Source organism: Phoca vitulina, unplaced genomic scaffold (assembly GCF_004348235.1).
Source record: "Phoca vitulina isolate PV1807 unplaced genomic scaffold, GSC_HSeal_1.0 scaffold14, whole genome shotgun sequence".
NCBI lineage: Eukaryota > Metazoa > Chordata > Mammalia > Carnivora > Phocidae > Phoca > Phoca vitulina.
The window spans coordinates 602,770-625,028 of record NW_022589717.1 but is presented as its reverse complement, the minus strand read 5'-3'; the positions used below and the strand labels follow the sequence as shown (position 1 = coordinate 625,028).

The following is a 22,259-nucleotide window of genomic DNA, read 5'->3' as shown; positions in this document are numbered from 1 at the left end:
ATAGATACTTACATTGCATTGCCTCCATATCTTGGCTCTTGTAAATAATGCTGCAGTAAACATAGAGGTGCATACATCTTTTTGAATTAGTGTTTTCATTTTCTTTTGGTAAATACCCAGAAGTGCAATTACTGGATGGTGTGGTACTTCCATTTTTAGTTTTTTTTGAGGACCCTCCAAACTGTTTTCCAGAGCGTCTGCATCAATTTAAATTCCCACCAGCAGTATCCAAGGGTTACCCTTTCTCCACAGTCTCACCACCACTTGTTATTGCTAGTCTTTTTGATACTAGCCATTCTGATTGGTGTGAGATGTTATCTCATTGTGGTTTGGATTTGCATTTTCCTGATGATGAGTGATGTAGCACATCTTTTCATGTGTCTGTTGGCCATCTCTATGTCTTTTTTGGAAAATGCCTCTTTAGGTCTTCTGCACATTTTTTCATGGATTATTTGTTGTTTTGGTCTTGAGTTGTATGGGTTCTTTACATATTTTGGATATTAATCCCTTACTGGATATATCTTTTGCAAATATCTTTAAACAATTAAATATTCTTGACAGAACCTTGTCTGGATTTTATCTATCATGTAGAGAAATACTTGAGAAGACTTGGAAAAATACTCTGAATATTGATAGCCAGATCATTTTACTTGAATCTTAATGGTTTTCAGTAGCTGGACTATATGTGGTAAAATGTAACTAGATTACATTGCTGAGGCTTCCTATTCAAGAGCCAGAGTATTTGACTTTATCATTGTAGCCCCAGTACCTCATGCAGTAGACGTCTAGCATAGTAACTGTTTTGTGGATGAGGAAATGTTAGCTTACATAGGCCAAAGAATCAATAGTACAACTATTACACAGAGGTGGAGGAAGGGACAGCTGTGGAACATAATTTCTTATTCTGGAATTTTTTTGGCTAAAGCTAAAAGACATAATGTCAAAATAGTATTTGTAATCTTAGAGTGGTCTCTTAAATACTTTTAAATGAAACCTATAACCAAGAACATATCAAACATTATACATGATGGATGTAGAATAATGGGTGCCCTAAAGAGAGAAAGGAGGTCTTCTTGCTTAGAAGTATCCAGGGAAAGTGAAGTTTTGAGAACCAAAACAGAAGCAGAGAACAACAAAAAGAAAAGAAGCAAAAGGAAAAGAGCAGTAGAGAGCCATGTTGAGCGTGGGTGGACTTAAAATCGTGCCAGAGTCTTTAGCACCATGTCCTGATTGTACAGAAGAAACAAGTGATTGATATAATTTCTCATATTATTGTTTTCTCCTTTTCTTAGGTTTTTCCTTCTTACAGATATCATCCTGAGAATTTTATGTTCAATATCTTTCCCTTTCCTTTCTTTCAAGTTTATCAAGATCCTAAGTTGTTGAATATGCTGAAACTTTAATAATTTATAGACATAATCTTGATTGACTATTGATAAGGAGCTAATTTACTATCATGTTGTCTGGCATAAATAATCATGGTATTTTTTTTAATGTATTACCCTTGGAAAAATGCATTTTTGATGGAAAAAATGCATTTAGGTGGCTGTGTTCCTGATTAACCTGACCTTTTTGTTTAGTAAACTAGTGTTGAAAGGAGAACTTGGTTGGAAAAGTATTTTTAGTGGTGTTTTAAATTCTGAGCTATGTGTTTTTAACTAACTTCTTTCTTAAAATTAAACTGTAATGATCTCCAAGATAATCTGTCAAAAATTTAATTTACCTTGTCACATCAAAAGTTGTCCTTGGCTTTTTAAATTATTACTATCTTCCTTATTAGACATAAACCCAAAGTATGCTCGATTTCTAAGTCCAAAAAGAGATCATAGGCAGTAAAATTTGTTTAAAAAAAAGAACAATCTCCTGTTCCTTGAAGAGCTGTTGATAATAGGGAAAAAAAAAATGGAAATAGAGCCTGCATATCCAACAGTTTAGAAGATTGGTTAAATAAATTATGGTATATCTATAAATTGGAATATTCTGTGAGCAATATCATATATTAGTACATCATATATTAGTTAACATGAAAAGAAATATAAGTTACAAAAACAAAATGATATATTTTTATAAGGATAATATATTTATATATAAAGGCCTTAGAGGTTAAATACTAAATTATTACCTGTGGTTATTTCTTTGTATTATAAATATGGACAATTTGAATTTTCTTGATGATTTTCTGTGTTTTCATATAAGTTTCTTGTCTAATAAAATATTTAAAATATATTAGCGTTATGATTATGCAGGTAACTGCTATTATTAGGTTTATGCTGAATTATTTAGGTGTGACATGTTTCTGCATCTGATTCTCAAGTGGAGCAGCAAAAAGAAGTGCAAAAATATATTTAAAAAAGGGAGAAATGAGAATGAGAAAGCAAATACGGTGACATTAAACCCATGTGAGGGTATATATGGCTTATTGTACTATTTTTCCAATTTTTCTGCCTGTTTGAAAATTTTCATAATTAAAAGTGGGAGTGTTCTATTCCAGTGAGAACAACTGAATGGATGCAGATGCCAACTAAGTGCTGCTAAGAGCTGTTTCCTGAACATCCAGCTTCACAGCTTACATCTTGTTTGCATCTCTCTCAAAGCCTAGTTCTTTCAACAGGAAGATTTCTATTCTTTAAATATAAACAGACTTTTTATTGTTTTGTTTTGTTGCTTACAGTCAGACCACTCAGAGAGAAAACTCAGATTCTTCTGAAGAAGCAGAACTTCTTACTGCATGCTTAGTCATCTTCTTGAGAAAGGAATTCCATGAAATTTGCTATTGGCATAGTCTTTAGAATTTTTTTTTAAATATATTGTAAATATATCTATTTTTTACAAAAGAAGGTTTAAAGAGTTGGTAAGGCTTACCCAGTCATGCTGTTATCCTGCTATAAATCTTGCAGTGGTTTCCCCTTGCTTTCTGCAAAATGACTGTCCCTTACCTATCACGAGACTTACCAACTACCAATTCCTCTCACAGTTGACATTCCAAGCTCACTTATTAGGCTTCTTTCGCTTTCCCCCAGTCTCCAAGTAAATGTAACTTTCTCCACGATATGTCACGTGACCATCCCTTATTCCCACATTAGGTGGATATGCTCTATCTTGTGCTTCTCTCAATACTGCACGCTTCCAAGTGCTCATACTTCTTCAGTCATTCGTAAGTTCTCTGTTCCTTTAGAGCTGTGCCCATATCCGATAACTTACTTGTTTACTATTCAGAGAACTGACTGGCATGGAGAAAGAACCTAGGGAATGCTTCTTGAATAAATAAAAGAATCTACAAATACATTACCATACCTGTGGGATAGTGGAAAGAATGCTGGCTTCATAGCAAGAAGTCCTGGATTTGAATCTAAATTTAATTGACCATAAAATCATTTTTTCATAAATTAACTATACAATCATGGAATTCACTTTGAGAAATGTTAGAATCAAAGAATAAAATTACTAAACTCCCCAATATATTAGCCAGTCCCACCTCAATATAAAGTTGGGCCCTTTGCTCTTCTTTCCATTCTTTACCTCACTGCTTTATCATGCTGTTGGTTGGAAACAATTGTATAACAGATAATAGTTAACAGCATGGTTTAAGATTTAGCTCACCAATATATATAAAATTACAGTGCTTAAATGAAGGAATAAAGAACAATATTTGGCCAACCAGCACTAAAAACTTACCATGACTTTTTTTGACTTGGAATTGGCCAGTTTTTAAAATTCTTATTAGAAAAAAGGTAGAGGAAATTGGTCCTGACAAATGCCCTATCCATTTTGTTTGACAAAGTCCACTTTACAGGAACTGGAATAATTACAAACAATTGTGTAGTATATTATAGTCTCTTGCTCTTCATAGCCTCTCATCTAGTAGAGATTTGGGGATCCCATTGCTTACTATATATAAACATCTCTTTTCAATTATGATATTATACTTACTTTGCATATCTGGCTCCATGACTACATTCTGAGCTGAAGGGCAGGGCAGATCAGGCTCAGGTTTTTAATCAAGTTTATTGAAGGAGAGAAGCTCTTTCAAATATTATCTGAGTTAGTGTATCCTTCCACAGTTAGTGTGATAGGTTTCTAAGACCATTCTCATTTTCTAGATGAGGAAGCTGAGATTCAGAGAAACAAATGACCTATCCAGTCAAGGTAGTAAGATCCAAATCTTTTGACTTCAAGTTCTATCTTATTTTTGTGTTATCTCTTCTTTTTTGCTACACAGCTGCTACACAGTTGTTATAATTACAAGATTTACACACATCCTGTAAGTTCTCCAATATAAAAGATGAGGAATGGAATTCTAAAAGTCACATGTTATTTTAGGAAAATTTTATCCTTTAGAGTGAAATGAAAGGTGTGTGTGTGTGTGTGTGTGTGTGTGTGTGTGTGTGTGTATTTAGCATTACTATTCATTTTCTTCCTGAGTCACCTTTATAGTGGGCAATGACATACAGAGAAAATGATGACTAAATTTAATTCTCCAGATTTTTATTTTAAGATTTTATTTATTTATTTGTCAGAGAGAGTACAAGCAGGGAGAGAGGCAGCAGGAGAGGGAGAAGCAGACTCCCCGCTGAGCAGAGAGCCCAATGCGGGATTGATCCCAGGACCCTGGGATTATGACCTGAGCCGAAGGCAGACCCTTAACTGACTGAGCCACTCAGGCATCCCTGCCTTTATTTTTTAGAGTAGTTTTAGGTTCACAGTGAAATGAGGGGAAGATCCAGAGATTTTCCCTCCTACCCCCTCCCTCCACATGTATACCCTCCTCTGTTATCAACATCCCCAATCTAAGTGGTATGTGTTGCAATTGATGAACTCACATTGACACATTATAGTCACCCAGAGTCTATAGCTTACATTATGGTTCACTCTTGGTGTTGTACATTCTATGAAGGTTTGCACAAATGTGTAATGTGTGTTCATCAATATGATATCATACAGAGTACTTCCACTGCCCTAAAAATTCTCTGTGTTTTGCCTATTTATCCCCTAACTCTCAATGCCTGGCAGCCACTGATCTTTTTACTGTCTCCATAGCTTTGTTTTCCAGAAGAACATTTGACATTTATGTAGTTTGACATTTTTCAGAATGTCATATAGTTGGACAGATTACTTTTTTTATTTCTAGGAAATGATTATTGATAGTTGGGCTTTTTAAGTGGGATGGATGTACATTTGAATACACTGCAATGTGTTAAGATTTTTATAGAGGTAATAGTCTTTCCATGGTTTCCCCATTATGTTGAAGGAGTCAATTTCATTTCGTTTTTATAGCATTCAAACTGTCCATCAATATTTTGGGAAGCTACTTCTCTTTTTTATAACATCAAATAACATTAAGTTTTATGAAGAGAAAACAGGACACCTGTCTATGTTTCTTCCTTCCAGCTTGCCAACTGGTTATCTTTCATCATTTCCTATTTAGTATAATGATGGTATTGCTTTGTGGAGTATTAAAGGCAGTTTCCTTCATATTAATTTTCTTAGAACAGGTCTTATTTTATTGGCTCATGACTAATGGTCATTCTATAAGACAGTGATAACTTAGCTATTGGATTACTACCTGTTAGTTCTGGGAGGAGTCTTAGTATTTATGTCTCTATTGTAATTTTTTGTTAATAGTGCTTTAAAAAAACATTTTAAAAACTTCTCCAATTCACATTTTGATTGGTTTTATCCTTTACTACCTTAAGTAACCAACCAGTTGTATCCTTGCTTCACCTTCTTTTCCCCTCCTGCTCCCTCCCCTTCCCATTACCGCCATTTTGTACAGCTAAGGTGAAGTCTGACAAAACTTTGTGGTTTTTTTTCCATTAACTTTGAAAATGTTATTTTTTACAAACCCTGTATCCACCTTCTGAAGTCCATTCATTCTTCATAATTAGGTGATTAGAATAAGAACATGCACAGCAAGTGTGCACAAGGCATTTGCTTTTAAAGATTACTAAAATACAGTACTCTTCACTTTTAGAATAGACGGAATTTCATAAATTTTGTAGTTCAAGTCTCTTAATTGAACCCATGCCCCACAAAATACAGTGAATTGCTAAGGTTACACTACTTGTATATTGTTCCTCTAGAGCTAAATTAAGGCTTTAACTTTGTTCAGTGTACACTTCACTGGTATTTTTAGTTCTTATTCTAAGTTTTACTGTTACTCTTAAACTTACTGTAGAATTACATACATTCCTTCCATGATGTTTGATGATAGTATCTTGTTGACATATCAACCAATTGAGGTTAATAATCTCGACTTGGAAGCTTGAGGGTCTGTAATTTGTTACTTAATTCCACTTATGGAGAAATTTTCCCACCACAAAGTCAGCTATCTCCACTTCTTGTTATTTAATACCTAGTTCATATCCAAAGTATGGATTGTGGAGTCATATGACAGGCTTTCAAACTCCATTTTATTCATTTCCTCCCTGCGTGAGCTTTATAGTAAGTTGCTTAGTTTCCTCATTTAAAGGACTGGGGTAAGAACAATTCCAACGGGGATGCATCTCTCACTGTCAAATAAATAAACAAATAAAAGAAATTGAGGAAGACACAAAGAAATGGAAAAACATTCCATGTTCATGGATTGGAAGAACAAATATTGTGAAAATGTCAATGCTACCTAGAACAATCTACACATTCAATGCAATCCCTATCAAAATACCATCCACTTTTTTTAAAGAAATGGAACAAATAATCCTAAAATTTGTATGGAACCAAAAAAGACCCCGAATAGCCAGAGGAATGTTGAAAAAGAAAAGCAAAGCTGGTGGCATCACAATTCTGGACTTCAAGCTCTATTACAAAGCTGTCATCATCAAGACAGTATGGTACTGGCACAAAAACAGACACATAGATCAATGGAACAGAATAGAGAGCCCAGAAATGGACCCTCAACTCTATGGTCAACTAATCTTCGACAAAGCAGGAAAGACTGTCTTTTTTCCAATGGCAAAAAGACAGTCTCTTCAACAAGTGGTGTTGGGAAAATTGGACAGCCACATGCAGAAGAATGAAACTGGACCATTTCCTTACACCACACACAAAAACAGACTCCAGATGGTTGAAAGACCTAAATGCGAGGCAGGAGTCCATCAAAATCCTAAAGGAGAACACAGGCAGCAATAAAAATCTTAAAAAAAAAGAACAGTCCTAACGTCATGGCATTGTTTTGAGGAGCAAATGAAAAGTCTGTGTCAGGAACTTTGCAGGGCGCCTAGCACAGTGTGCGCATGCGGTGTGTGAGCTGCTGCCGCCACGGTGGCTCTTTGCTCTGTCTTCGTAATTCCTGCCTGTATTTAACCACAGTTATGCAACCTCCCTTGATATACGGTCTGACCTTCTGTTCCCAGTGTCATCATCATCATCTTTTTATAACCTTTAGCAGCAGAATATAGATCATCTGTAGAACATAGAGGAGGGTTTGCTGTCAGACAGGGCTGGTCTGGGGTGAGTGAGGGTGTGTGTACTGTGTGTCAGCGTCAGTGTCAGTGAAGGTGAAATGTTTAGGTCTGTGCCTGGCAGGCAGCTCTGTAATTTATCATCTGGTTTCCTATGCTACAGTGACAGGGATGGCACTCTGTGGGTCAGCCGAAATAGTAGAGCACATTCTCCTGTTGGTTTATAGCTTCGGAGGGTCGGTGAGAGCTGGGGCTAATTCCGCAAGGGAATCCATGGACTGTGACAAGAATTCCATCAGTTGTTCATAAATTATGAAAGAAATTCTAGGAACTGCTTTTGGGGTTTTAAAGCTCTGGGCCAGAAGGTTAATTACTTGCCTACAGTTCCAACCAACTTTTCCTGTTAATAGATACCGGCTGTGTTGGCCCTTCTGTTCTAGGCTTGCTTGCACACTGTTGTATGAATGTAGTAATAAATCATTGTCTTAGGAAACAGTTAAATTTTTTTAGTAAATACCTGTGATCAGCTTAGAAATAAAGGATCAGTATATTATAATTCAGTTATACTTGGATTTTAGCCATTGTTTTTCTGATTCTTTGTCTAAAAGAATTTATTCATTCTTTTTAGAATATTTGTTCAAAATTACAAAAATGGTAGCTATAAATAATTATAAACAACAATAAGACAATATGGCAATTATTAATAAATAAAAATAGACAATTAGCAAAGTCACTATGAACGCAAATGAAAATTTAAGGCATGTTTTTCACATTTTTATAAGAATTAGATAACTTGCCTGTGTTGAGAGGAAGCTTATTTTGCTATATTTATTTTCTAAGTGGTTAATTACTAACATTAGGTCATATTGAATGTTCTCTTACCTGCAGATAAACTAAGAGTTCACAGAACAGTTGAGTGTAGAATCTGCACAGAAGTAAATGATATTCTTAGCATCACACTTTCGGAGCCTTAGATTTTCCCTAAGAAGTCATTCGTAAAGTCTTGAACTACATGATTTTTGTTCTCCGTGTTATTTTGACACTTAAGATCATTTTTGAACACTGACCACATTAGTGGAATATAGTGTTTCTTTCCTTTTTTTTTTCTTGCTGTACTTTGCTGCTCCCGTTTGATTTTGAGTTAGTGACAAGTGCATATAACAACTTAAAAGAGAGATATGGAGAAACATCCATTTTGATTTTCATTGATAGTATTATTATCTATTTTTAAATATTTTTTCAAAAAATATCAAAGGCCCTAGTTTCTAATGCAAAAGCTATAATGCTTATGTCAGGGTTTGTCAGAGGACGGATAGAGGCACAGAGGGAAGGGCGAGGGAGTGACAGTGGTCTTGGAATGTAGCATCATGAACCAAATGAAGTAGTAATATAGTCACAGAGTCTAACAAGAGGGATCATTTAAAATATATCATTGTTTAGTAACTCTCTTTTTATCACTTCTTCATTTTTTTTTTTTTGGTACACTGAGATCCTCAAAAATGGAAGTGTCGCAGGCAACAGTTTTCATCACCTGTATCTCAACAGCTTTATCTATTAGTCCATTTCTACATAATATTATGAATAGCTACCTCTGTTAAATTTGGAACACCAACATTGTCCTTTAAGAAAACTACAAGAGATTGGGTTTCCTCTGATACTTGCTTCCTCCTGCCATTACTACCACTTCCTCCCCTGAGGACAACTTCTCTGGGTGTTGTTTTCCCACGACTCTGAAGTGTGCTTCAGGGCCGGGGAAGGTTTTACCCCTTTTCTAGTTTGGGGGGTAAGGAGAATCATTTTCAGGGTTTCATGCTGCTCAAAGTTATATAGTCTTGATTCTTCCTTGCTGGCACTGTTAGCAGGAAGCCCCTCCGTGTGCAGCTCCTGAGGTTTAACTACTTCATCACCCCAGGACCACTGTTCACAAACTATGCTCATAAATATGAGGCTAAATAAAACTTTTGGTAGAAATTCCTAAACACGGGAAACTGCTGGGTGAAAGGATTAGTTTTCCCACTGAAGTCTGACTCCCTACCAACAAAACCAAATCAGTAATTACCTTACCTTTCTCTACTTACCTATCTTAAAGTGTCCCTTAACACAGTAGTGGGGAGAATTCATGTAGTTTTTCTTTCTTGGTCAGAACCTTGAAAACTTTGCCAGTGTCTGGATCATTCAGATGTTTCTCCTGTTTGTGAAGCAATCCCCTTTGCTTTTGTCGGTGTGCACATGAAGGAGTCGTACTCCCTCAGACAAATCGCATGTGATGGGTGTCATTTACACACCTGGTCGACTGAAGCCTCGAGTAAGGAGTCTTTGACTTTCTCTTCCTAGCTAATTATATATTTTTAACTATTCATTAACTCTTGTACTTTTTTTTATTCTGCATCATGTATTCTATTTTGTTTGCATCTGTAAAACTCATTTTTTATTTTGCCTTCAACCCAAAAATAGTTGTGGCTCTTTATTTGAGATTAGAATATTAGTGAGCACGTGACTCTCCTATTTTTCTGCTTCCCTGTGAACCTCACCTCATTTGACTTGGCATCTCTTCAGAAATGAGGGATGGATACTGTTAACTGTAAGATTCTTTTTTTTTTTTTTTTTAAGATTTCATTTATTTATTTGAGAGAGAGAATGAGATAGAGAGAGCATTAGAGTGGGTAGGGTCAGAGGGAGAAGCAGACTCCCCACTGAGCAGGAGCCCGATGCAGGACTCGATCCCAGGACTCCAGGATCATGACCTCAGCCAAAGGTAGCCGCTCAACCAACTGAGCCACCCAGGTGCCCTAATTGTAAGACTCTTAAGGAGAAGAATGCATTTTTTACTTTTTTTTTTTTTTTTTTGTCGTTCCATTCATAGAACCTGGCATTTAAAAAAAGACTTGATTTGTTTTGATTCAGGTGGTAAAAGTATTTTGAGAAGTAAAGATCTCCGCATTTAGTAAATTTTTATTTTTGTATTTTACTGCCCATTTCCTTCTAATAGTAAACTCTTTACACTTTTAAAAGTAGAGCATCTCTGTAAATACTCAAGGAGAAAATGTCAAGTTCAGACTTTTGTTGTCTTTCTTTCAAAGAGGGTGTCCTTGGGCTTAACTTCTTCAGATCAAGTGATATTTTTGCAGAATTTAATTAATAGGAGCATTCCAAGAGTAACAATGTGGGGTTCAGTGAGGTTAGTGGGGTTTCATGGCTCTTTTTGCTCCTGGAGAAAAAATAAGTATTTCAAATCATAGGAAATGCCAAGAATGAACTTGAGCTACTCCCATCTGTCAGGGTAGCATTTCACTTTTCTCTGTGGTGTACTTTTAGTTTATTAGATGCTCCATAAATTGAAGGGATTAGAATGGTGGAATGGGACAAGTGATTGGGCGGTGCTTGCCCCATTACATTTTTTGTTTAATTTTTATTTAGAATGAGTCACTTTGATGTCTTATAACAATTTCCTTAGTCCACAAAAGCAAAATAAGCCAGTCCCATGATATTTGTGGAAAACAAATTTAAAGTTCTAAAGAATTCCCATATAGAGCTTTTATTTTGAAGTCCAACCACATGGAACCATCTTATTTTTCATGAAACACACACTTTCAAAGTTTGCTTGTTCATTTGAAAGTTGCCCTCTCCAAAACTGATTTTCGTCAGAAAACTCAAAGTAAAAAATAAAACTGTTTCCAAAATCTTTAAACCTTATTTAATTTAATTATTTAAACATTATTTAATTTGGAGTCACTGAAAGTGGGAGTTTAATTTTATTCCATCTTAAATTACATTTTCTGTGTGTATACATCTTTTCATCTTTTTAGAAAATTATGAGAGCTCTCTGAATCTCATAGGTTTTTTTTTTTAAAGATTTTATTTATTTATTTGACAGAGAGAGACACAGCGAGAGAGGGAACACAAGCAGGGGGAGTGGAAGAGGGAGAAGCAGGCTTCCCGCGGAGCAGGGAGCCTGATGTGGGGCTTGAACCCAGGACCCTGGGATCATGACCTGAGCCGAAGGCAGACGCTTAACGACTGAGCCACCCAGGCACCCTGAAATCTCATAGGTTTTAAAAATATGCTGACAAAATAAAAGTTAAAATTATTAAACTGTTTTCTGAGAATAATCTATTTTTATTTTAGTCAAAATCTCTTAAAATGTATACATTATATATTAAGCTTTTCTGCTTCATTAAAATCTTTCAAAGCATAGGGCTCATTGGCATTACACATCTCTTGTTGCTTTTTTTAATTTTATTTTATTACGTTATGTTAATCACAATACATTACATCATTAGTTTTTGATGTGGTGTTCCATGATTCATTGTTTGCGTATAACCCCCAATGCTCCATTCAATGTGTGCCCTCTTTAATACCCATCACCAGGCTAACCCATCCCCCAACTCCCCTCCCCTCTAGAACCCTCAGTTTGTTTCTCAGAGTCCATAGTCTCTCATGGTTCGTCTCCCCCTCCGATTTCCCCCCTTCATTTTTCCCTTCCTACTACTTTTTTTTTTAAACATATAATGTATTATTTGTTTCAGAGGTACAGCTCTGTGATTCATCAGTCTTACACAATTCACAGTGCCCACCATAGCACATACCCTCCCCAATGTCCATCACCCAGCCACCCCATCCCTCCCACTCTCCACCACTCCAGCAACCGTCACATCTCTTTTTAAATTGTGGTAAAATATACAGAACATAAAATTTATAATTTTAACCATTTGTCATTTTAACACTTTTTAATTTTCTAGGTTGATCATGGTCATTATTGCTAAATTTGTTGCAGTCAATGTGTTTAGTAGCTTGAAATAAAATTTTATCTCTGATTCCTTTTATAGAGTGGCCAAGTTTATTTCTTAAATCCAGGGGCTGATTTAAGAATATCAAGGTTTGCAAGATTTTGTTTTGTTAATTTCTTATTACATAAACATAGATCTTAAGAAAAGATTTGTGTCAAGTTGTTAGACGTTGAGTTAGTTTGGAACAATAGATGGATAGTCAGTGAAAACTGTGGCTTTAGGATCCTTTTATCATGGAGATGCATGCCAACATGCACTCCCTTCACCCATTTTAAGATTCTGTTTTAATATTAATATGTTAATCCTTTGATGAGGGTTAGAGTTCTTTCTGATGTCTTGAATTAAAATTATATTGCATAAAAAATGGTGACATCAATAAATTGTCATTCTAATGGCATATATTAAACTAGAATCTGACTTCTTCCAATTGTTTTTAGCCATATTTGCCAGTGGATGGTTATTGTTGTAGTGCATTTTCTTCTTCTAACTCAAGGCAACTTTTTTGAGGGCCAGGCTAGACTCTGTAAGGTGTTCCCTGTGGCATCCAGATGCCCCCTCTCGTTACCACTAGCTGCATCTAGAAGGCCATCTCCAATTTTCTGGAGCTCTTTTCTGAACATCCTCCACACTCCTCCCCACACATTTCGAATACTTTTAAGCTACTTCCATCTCAGGTATGCCAGCAGTGAGAATTTAGAGGCACTTATTTCAAGCCCAGTAAGCTTAAATAATTCTAAGTCAAATATGAAGAATTAAAAAGTGTGCCTCAATCATGTGAAATTGGCATCAAGGATTGGCATTGGCATTCATTCGCTTCTTCTGCCTTTCATAACAACTTGAGCTCAGTCCTTCGGCTCACTCCCACAGAGATCTTCCTTAAACCTATCTCCTTGTTTTATTTTCTTCATGTAGTGTATCAGTATCTGAAACTATCTTGGGGTCTTTCTCTACTTTTTCTTGTCTTTCTCATTACACTAGGAAAAGTGAAAGGCAGTGACTTTGTGAATCTTTGTGCAACTGCATTCCAAAGCCCAGGACAGTAATGAGAAGAGGGTATGTGCTCAAAAAATATTTAATGCATGACTAAAGTAGCTTCATGAGTATCCACTTTGTGGTACCTTTGGAAATCAACTTAAAATCAACCTCTACAATTGCCATCAATGTTTCTGTTTGTTCCTTGATATGTTTGAAGAAAACACAAATGGATTTTAATGCTTAGTGTCAGAACATAATTTAAAGAAAGAAGCATTTCAAAGAACTCATCTGTTTTCCTTAGTTAAGTGAAAAACATTTTGCCATTATGTACATGTCAATATTATTTGAGTTACTGTGGTCATTAAATTTGACTATTGGTAGTTAAATTTCATAGATATTTCCCAGTATTGTATTTACCTTCTAAATTTTGAAGGTGGTTACCTATATATAGTTCTCAATGCACAGCTTTATATTATGTTAGTATTTGCATTCACTTGGGACCTGCTTTGAGGCATAACACACATTCCTAACCTGCCCTCTACTTTTTCCTGAAGAGCTTTGATAAGTAAAAGAATGCTTGAATTTACCAGCCAGAAAGATCTGGTTAATGTTAACTGCTATTGCAAGAAGCCGAGTTTTTGTCAAAAACTTTAGAAAGGTTAACCTAATTTACACAAAATACTAGCCGTATTATTAATTTATGTAATGGCATAAGAGTTAAGGGTTAAAATTCTGATTCCACCACTTAATAGCTGTGTCATCCTGAGCAAAGTACTTATCCTTTCAGTGGCTTACTTTCCTCATTTGTAACTAGGGATAGAATACCTAGATCATAAGGTTGCAAGAATTGAAATTGTTAATATACGTTAGGCATTCTGAACAGAACAGAGGTTCTATATGTTTCAGCTATTATTATTTCCATTTAGATTGGTTTTTAGCTATTTTTTAGCTAATTACTAGATTAATTTTCAGGTTAGTTAAAATTTGAACATTTTAATTAGCCTGAGCAAAATGAAGACAATGTTTAAATCTATCAGAGATATTAAAAAAAATAGTAGTTCTTGGGGCACCTGGGTGGCTCAGTCAGTTAAACGTCTGACTCTTGGTTACAGCTCAGGTCATGATCTTAGGGTCCTGAGATCGAGCCCCCATGTAGGGCTCCTTGCTCAGCAGAGAGCCTGCTTTTCCCTCTCCCTCTGGCCCTCCCCCAGCTCACACACTCTCTCAAATAAATACATAAATGAAATCTAAAAAAATGGTAGTTCCTTGGATTTGCTTCATATTGTACTTCAGAACCTATGTACTGGCATTGTTCAAGTAAGAAAGAAAGATTTATATTCTCAGGGTTAACTCAAATTGAAGATTGGTTCCTGTTTGCTCCAGAATAATTTTATGTGTAGACAAATGTATTTCCTAGAGACATATTTATCACAATAATTTGAAATAATGAAGATACCATATGCATAATGTGAAAAAACTAAGAATAACAGCTTCCTTTAGTATGAAAATTAGACAAATGACTTTAATAGTTATTAGCATGTTGACTTACACAGGTAACCTTCAGCTTCAGATTATGTGGGACCGCAAATGGCTTTGTCCTCAGAGTCTTAAGGGCAGGATTCCTGCAAAGATGCTCCAACCAAACAGGTAGAGAAGGTAGCAATTTAATGTACAGTCTGGGCTGATTTGCAAACCACATAGTCTAGATTTCAAATGAATTTTGTTTATCAAAGCCATTCACCCAGTGACATTCTTTAAAACTGGAGTTATATTCTGGGAGAGTAGAATGAATAAGTAGAGTTAGACTTACTCAAGTTTCCCAAACATACCAGCTCAGTATCACTGGATTTCAGTGTTGGAGTAGGGATGGGGCAGCAATTCAGTCCTCTAGAGATACCAGTTTCTCTTCTGGGCAGTTTACATCAGCCTCATGGGCAGCAGAGAGATAGACATCATTGAAAATAATAATTGCCAACACTGTGAGTCAGGTGACTGTATTAGTTTGCTAGGACTGCTGTAACAAAGTACCACAAACTGAGTAGCTTAAACAGTGATTTGTTGTCTCACGGTTCTGAAGGCTAGAAGTCTGAGATCAAGGTGTCAGCAGGGTCACATCCCCTTTGAAGGCACTAGGGAAGAATCTGTTTTAGGTCCTGGCTTCTGGTAGTTCTTTGCCTTGTGGCAGCATCTCTGTGCTCTTTGCATGGGGTTCTCCCTGTGTGTCTCTGTCTTCGTATGACCATCTTCCTATAAGGATACCAGTCAGATTAGATTAGGGATCCACACTACTCAAAGAACATTTCCAAGGACATATTTTGAGGTACTGGAGTGGGGGGGTTAGGACTTCAACATATGAATTAGAGGTGGGGGGCACAGTTCAAACCATAATAGTTAACTGGGTATTTTTATTGTCCTAGTTGGGAAAGTGGTGAAAGTGAAGGGAATACTGTTAATCATTGTTCTGGGATAACCAGCATAAACTGAGACTGCCTTAGGCAAACCTGAATATATGGTCACTGTCCCTATGAGATAGATACAATTTATCCCATTTTTCAGAGGTTCAGTGAGGTTGAATAACTTCCCCAGAGTTATAACTAGAAAGAGGACAAGTATTATTCAAATTCAGGACAATCAGATTCTAAAAAAAGGAGAAAATCTATGCTTCTAACAAGAGAAAAGTTAACATTTTCATGTCTATAGAGAAAATTTCTATATTATGACACTAGGTAAGGTAGGGAATGAATTTGTTATGCTGCATTCTCTAAAATTCCTTAACTATATCTCTTTCCTTGCTTAATCAAGTTAGCTATGATGAGAGAAAATAATAACCTGGTATATTATATTAGGCTTAATTAACATAAAATTTACCTGATGACTGCGAGTCTTTGATTTTTGTTTCCTGGCTAGTCTATTGGTATTTGGAGAGCAAGAAAACACTTAAAGCTATACAAAGAGAATAGCCATGAATATTAAATTATTTTAGGCTTGCTAGAAAATTGTTGAAATGACTTTTTGTAAGTGTAAACCACTTTACTATTTTTATCATGCTTTATTTGTAATCTAGATTTGATTTTTGATTGGCTTGTTAATAAACATTTTAGCATTCTTCATTATCTATCACTAGAGTAAGATAAACGTTGAAAATCTAGAAGTTTGCTTTTCATACTTTATGAAGAAGGAAATAAAAAATTATCTGGAATTCTATGATGCAGGTGTTACCACCATCAGATTAGCGTTTTGCTGTATTCTTCAGTTCTTTTTTTGCAAGGGGGGTATGCATGGGAAAGGTTAGATGGTCAAGAACTCAATAAATGATAGTTGTTGCTACTACTCCTTCTACTGCCGATGCTGTTGCTACTGCTATTGCTATTAATATTATTTTCATTTTTGTCATCATCATCAAGGAGAATTCTAGAAATAATCAGTATGACTTAGAGCCTGGATGCCTTAGAGCCTCTCCCTCTGCCCCTGCTCGTGTGCCCTCTCTCACTCCCTCACTCTCAAATAAATAAAATCTTTAAAAAAAATAAAAATAAATGGAATATGCAAGAAGCCTGCTGCTGGCCAGTGGTGAAATGCTGGAAGTGCTCTGGGCTCAGTCCCTCTCCGTGGCTCAGTCCCTCTCTGCAGGAGGGGAAGGCGCAGCCCATTGCCCGGCAGCGCCCGTGGTGTGTCAGCCCAGCTGTGCAGGGAGCCTCTTTTTGGCCGTGCAAAGAGCATACGTGGTGATTAGGATATGAGTTGGGGGAGTGATGGCAGTGCTTGCTTTGCTAGTTTACTTTTTTCTGACCTGGAGACTTCCTTTGCAGGTGAGCGTCCCTATCAATGCCCTTACTGTGAAAAAGGATTCAGTAAAAATGATGGACTGAAGATGCATATTCGTACTCACACCAGGGTAAGATTATATTCTGTCTCATTAATATTTATTATAAAACTATACTTAGTTTTTTTTGAAAAGATATTTAACTTGGCATGAGAAAGTAAAAGTGATGTATCTAAAATTATATGTTCATATTTAGGATGGACATTTGGGGATTAATTAAAAGACAAAACAATGAAAGAAACAAAAGTCCAAATTCCAAAAGGATCCCCGTTCTTTGAATTAGGAATAAGTGCTCAGGAGTAATAAGAATTATCAATGGCAAACTGCCAAATAAATAGATCACAACATTTTAGGACTAAAAAGTATAAAATATGGTGCCTTGCAGAGCATTTGCCAGTAATAGGAACATTCTTGAAGAGAGGCGTGTCTGTAAGCATGTGAACACTAATTAATACACATGAGCAAATACATTTGCAAGAAAGATGTTGAAAATAATGTAAGTTATCGGAAGGGATAGAAAACAGGAAAGCACAACTCACTGCTCCACAGGGTGCTGCCTGGTACTGCCTTCCATTCTTTTCCAAGGGTGCCCTGTGTTTTTTAGCTTGTCAACACCTGTCACTACACTCTTGTCATTCTGTTACATACGGCTTTCCCAAACTCAAGCATCTGCCTCACCTGCTATATAAAAACCCGTGAGCAGCTCACCCTCCATCCAGCTACATTTCTTAACCCACTATTCTGTTTAGGGCACAATTAGATACTTTATATGAACTTTCCACTTGGAAATTTGATGTTTTAAATAGTTCTTGAATTTGCTTTACCTGTCTTTCCACTGTATTATCTCTCACACAGTTCCTTTTCAGTCTGGCCTTTTAAAGGTGCTTATGGTCTGTACATAAGTGACATGTTTTTCCAGCTTTGAAGAGACCTGCTTAATCCCCTAAGAGCAATTCTAATTTCGGCCTTTCCTGGATTTCACTTTTTTACCTTAGCTATAAAACACAAACTTTAGAGAAAACACATAATAATAATATCCTTTCCAGTATAATAATATTCTAGCCTTCTACTTCAGTTCTGTAGGCCATAAAAGATACCCTCAGAGGTCCTGTTAAGAAAATCACTCTTCTTGTCTTTCTGGTGGAGGACAGAGGCAGCTTCTCTACTCATTAAAGCAAATCCATAGCAGGTTTCCCCTTCTGGCTTACAACATCATATTTATATTATATGAATATTAGTAATTGGAGTACTTACTGAATATAAAATTACTTCATAAACAATAAAGGATTAGACAAATATGACTGCCTATAATGATATGACTTAAATATTTATTTCACCATGAGCATTATTAAAGAGATTTAAGTTAGTTTTAGTTCAGCCTAAGAAGTTATCGTATGTGTGCAGTCTTCATAGTGATGTTAATAATGTGTTTTAAAGCTGCCAGCATACAAGGAACCTTGGTTCCTCTCAGTGAAACTATTGATGTTAACCAAAATCTGGGCATGATGGGTACATAACTATATTATTGCACTTGATTACGGATGATAGACATGATTATACCACAGAAGAAAATCACTGCAGGAAAAAAAATACCTTTTGGGTCCCCTTAAGAGAGTGATATTTCCAATTTGATTAGTTTTTTACTTTGTTTTAATATAAAGTTTATTAATGAGACTGATACAAATAGTTATAAAGACCACTAATCCCATGCCAGGTCTGGGCCTTCACATTTATTCATTTAAGAAGCCTTACAGAATTTAGATCTCATAACAACTTGTTAATGAATTTAAAAATTCTTTTAGGCCCCTATAAGGTAGATATTATTATGATCCCTTTTTTAAAAAATGAGAAACTGAGGCCCAAGCCAGTAAGGAGCAGAAATGAGGTGGGAACCCAAGCAGATCGGCTGCAGAGCCGACCCCCTTACCTAGTACATACATCTGCCTTTTATTTACTTGAATATTTTGACTCTACCAGCTGATGTACTTTCTTGTATATTTTTAAACTAAACAAACTGCAGTAACGACCCCAAATTTAAAAGTCTCATGTTCATTTGAATATTTGAGCCTTGACTTGAGGATCCTGGAACTGCCTTGAGGTATCCAGGTGCAGCTGGTACCTTTTAGCAGCTCTCGAGCACTAACTGCAGGAAAAGAAAACAAATCCCAGCCTTTGATTAAGGGAGCACCCAACAGGGTCTCAACTAGAAGCACCCAGGATTTTAGACAGAATCCCATACAATTAGTGGAGTACTCGAGGAACAGGGTAAGTAAATCTAAGCCTCTCAGGTTTTGCCTCAAACTCTAATCCTTTTTCATGCATTATTTGTATTTTATCATAGACAGCTTTAGTTTTGAAATTATATTTCCTAAGCATTGAATGGATACAGATATTCTTTGCATATTAGTGCAACTTTCCAAAAGCTAATTATCAGCTAATGCAATCTAATTAATGTCAAGAACCAAAAGAGACTTTTAAAAAAAGTTCTAGAGGAACAATCTCTGCAAATTCATATTTTCCCCAATATTACTTGGATTTTATAGGACCAAATACAAAAACGGTATCATTACATTTGGACCATAACACATTTCAGTTTCAGTTTTGTATTCACATTATGTTTAGTATTTAGATCATTCTAATTCCGGGCGATTTTGCCCTATCTCCAAAGATCATTTTAATTCTGTTACAACAACAACAAAAACTATACTATTCAGCGAGTTACATCTTTGAGAAGTTTTGGTTAGTCTACACAAAATGCCATGCCATGCCTGCACCCTCAGATTCGCATTCTATGGTTACCGCATGGATGCCTTGGCGAGGGAACACAAAATCCTTTCATTCCGGTTATCGTTTATGTGGTCCAGTAAGGGCTGCAAATGTGGGAGACAATTTTGCTAGAATCTACATTTTACTAAAAGGCTAAACAGTCATTGGTCTTTTATGGAGAGGCCACGGCTTAAGTCCAAGGCTTAATTTCCTTTTATCCATTTCCTTCAATGATTTATATATTCTCCTTATTTTTGGTTTTCAACACTGTTGTGCTAGATGTATTTTTCTTTGTATCCATCCTGCTTGTATTGACAGTTTGTTATTAATAGCTATATTTTGGAAAATTCTCAGCTGTGTTTTAGAAATTATTTCTTTGTTTCCTTCCTTTCCTTCTTTTTCTTAAGGGATGTCGAGTACATGTGTTAGATTGTTTGATGTTGTTCCATAGCTCTTGGTAGTTCTTTTCTGGTTTCGTTTTGCTTTGGTTGCTTTTTGATTTTTAACCACAGTGTTTTTCTTCTTGTTGTTTGTGTTTCTAATTTCCATTCATATATTTTCAGTTTCACTGAATCGTTCCTCTTTTGTTCCCAGTCTGCCTATTGAAGGAGTTCATCTTTGATACCATGTTTTTCCCTTCTCATATTTCCATTTGGCTTTTAAAAAATCACTTCCATGTCTCTGTTAAGATTACCTATTTGTTCGTGCATGTTGTCCACCTTTTCACTGGATTTAAGATATTAAGATATTAATTATAGTTACTTTAAATTGTCTGATAGTTTCACCATCTGGGCCATCCTTTGATCTTTTTGTGCTGTCTATTCTGTCTGTTGATAATGGGTTTGGGGGAGTTGCTTTTTGTGTGTCATACAGAATTTTTATTCAATGCCTATTACGTGTGTGAAAGAATAGTAGATACCAAGGTAAATGTTACTTATACCTGGAAATAGGTACACCTTTTTCTGCCAGGCTATTAATGTGAGGGGTTGAGCCAATCTAGTCAATAGTTGAACTAGCTTTGGGTTTTGTTGTTGCTATAGGTACCATAGGCTTTAAGCTTCTCCCGTGGTGGGCTGCTATTTCCATGTTCTTACTGGGAAGTCTGGGTGGTCAGGGGTTTTCTGCAGTAATTCTCCTCTACCAAACAGACCCAGTTACTCAGCATGAGATGCGAGTGGGGCAGAGGGTTCTCTTGGTTCTCCTGTTCGAGCAATAGGGGGAGGCAAGTGCTATGTACCTGAGTCTCTAAAGTGGAACTTTCTCAGCATTCCTACTCTCAGCCTGTGGTGGGCAACTTCTGCCTCTGCCTTAGTTCAGGTCTAGAGCGGCAGTGTCCTAGGCACAAGGTACATGTGGCTATTATTAATTATAATTACAAGTAATTGGAATTTAATTACAATTAAGGCTGATTCATAGAACATGCAGCTTGTGGCTCTTGTATTGGACAGCACAGTTCTAAAACATCTCTGTCATCACAGAAAATTCCACAGCACAGGTCTAGAAGGGCAGGTGGCTGAACTTGGCATTGTGTCAGTGGAGAGTTTGGGGTATAAGTGAGGTTGTCACTCCTCTTCTGGCAGCAGCAGACCTCTTCTACACGTCAGTGTGAGTCTTGGGCAAAAGCAGGTCTGAGAGCGCCTCCCCTTTGAGTCTCTGCAGGGTGCGGGGTGTGGGCAAGCTTCTCTTCTTCCCCAGAGGCAGAGCCCTTCACCTGGGACCAGGGTGTGCACGGGGTTCCTGCTTCACCCCCAGCAGCATCGTGATGGCTTTTGCCTCCTGACAGAGATGAGATACAAGACACGGCTGAGACTGAAGGCATTTGTTTCCTGTGTCAGGAGGGTCTGTGGCCTTGTGCTTGTTCCCTGGTGGTGGCCAGTCACCGCCTCATGGTCACGCAGGGACGAGAACACAGACGAGTGCCTTCTGGTGTGCCTGTTCCACCCTGAAACCTCGTCAGGCCCCCATAGCCTGCGTCGTGATGGGGCTCTCCAGTCCTCCCCGCCTGCCCCTCATCTTTCTCACCAGCACCTGGGGAGCCAAGGGAAAAGAAGCTGTGAATGGTGTGGACTTCCAGTGTGCTTGGGTCCCCCCGATTCTACTCTGAACCATCCTGATAGCCCACAATGGACCTTGAAGAATCCTTTAAAGTTTTACTTGTTTCCTTCCCACCCACTGAGCTGACAGCTGCCTCATCCTCTGTGCTGTGACCAAGAGGAAACAGTTCTTGTGTTCCATCTCTGTGGCATTCAGTTCACCTGCTTCTCTGGGGACTCACAAAACATCCCATGACCTTAGGTTCAAAACAATGATGTAGATTATCCAGCGGGTTTTTTTGTTTGTTTGTTTTTGTTTGTTTGTTTGTTTGTTTTTCTGTTTAGTGTGAAGGTGATGTTCTTTGGGTTTTTTTCACATTTTAAAAGCAGTAATTTATCTTAGCTGTTTAGGTTTGTTGGGATAACTTCTTGTACTTAATTAATGTCTCTAGATTAATTTTCTGCTTGGAAAGCAGAT

At 36.8% G+C, this 22,259-nt stretch overlaps 1 protein-coding gene across 1 annotated transcript in view; it reads left to right on the top strand.

Annotated features, from left to right (window-relative positions):
* PRDM5 (PR/SET domain 5) overlaps positions 1-22,259 on the top strand; it is a 189,700-nt gene that overhangs the window by 123,659 nt on the left and 43,782 nt on the right. Inside the window, exon 14 of the mRNA XM_032412752.1 lies at positions 16,969-17,054. Coding sequence (XP_032268643.1) covers positions 16,969-17,054 — 86 coding nt within the window. The remainder of the gene's footprint in view (positions 1-16,968; positions 17,055-22,259) is intronic.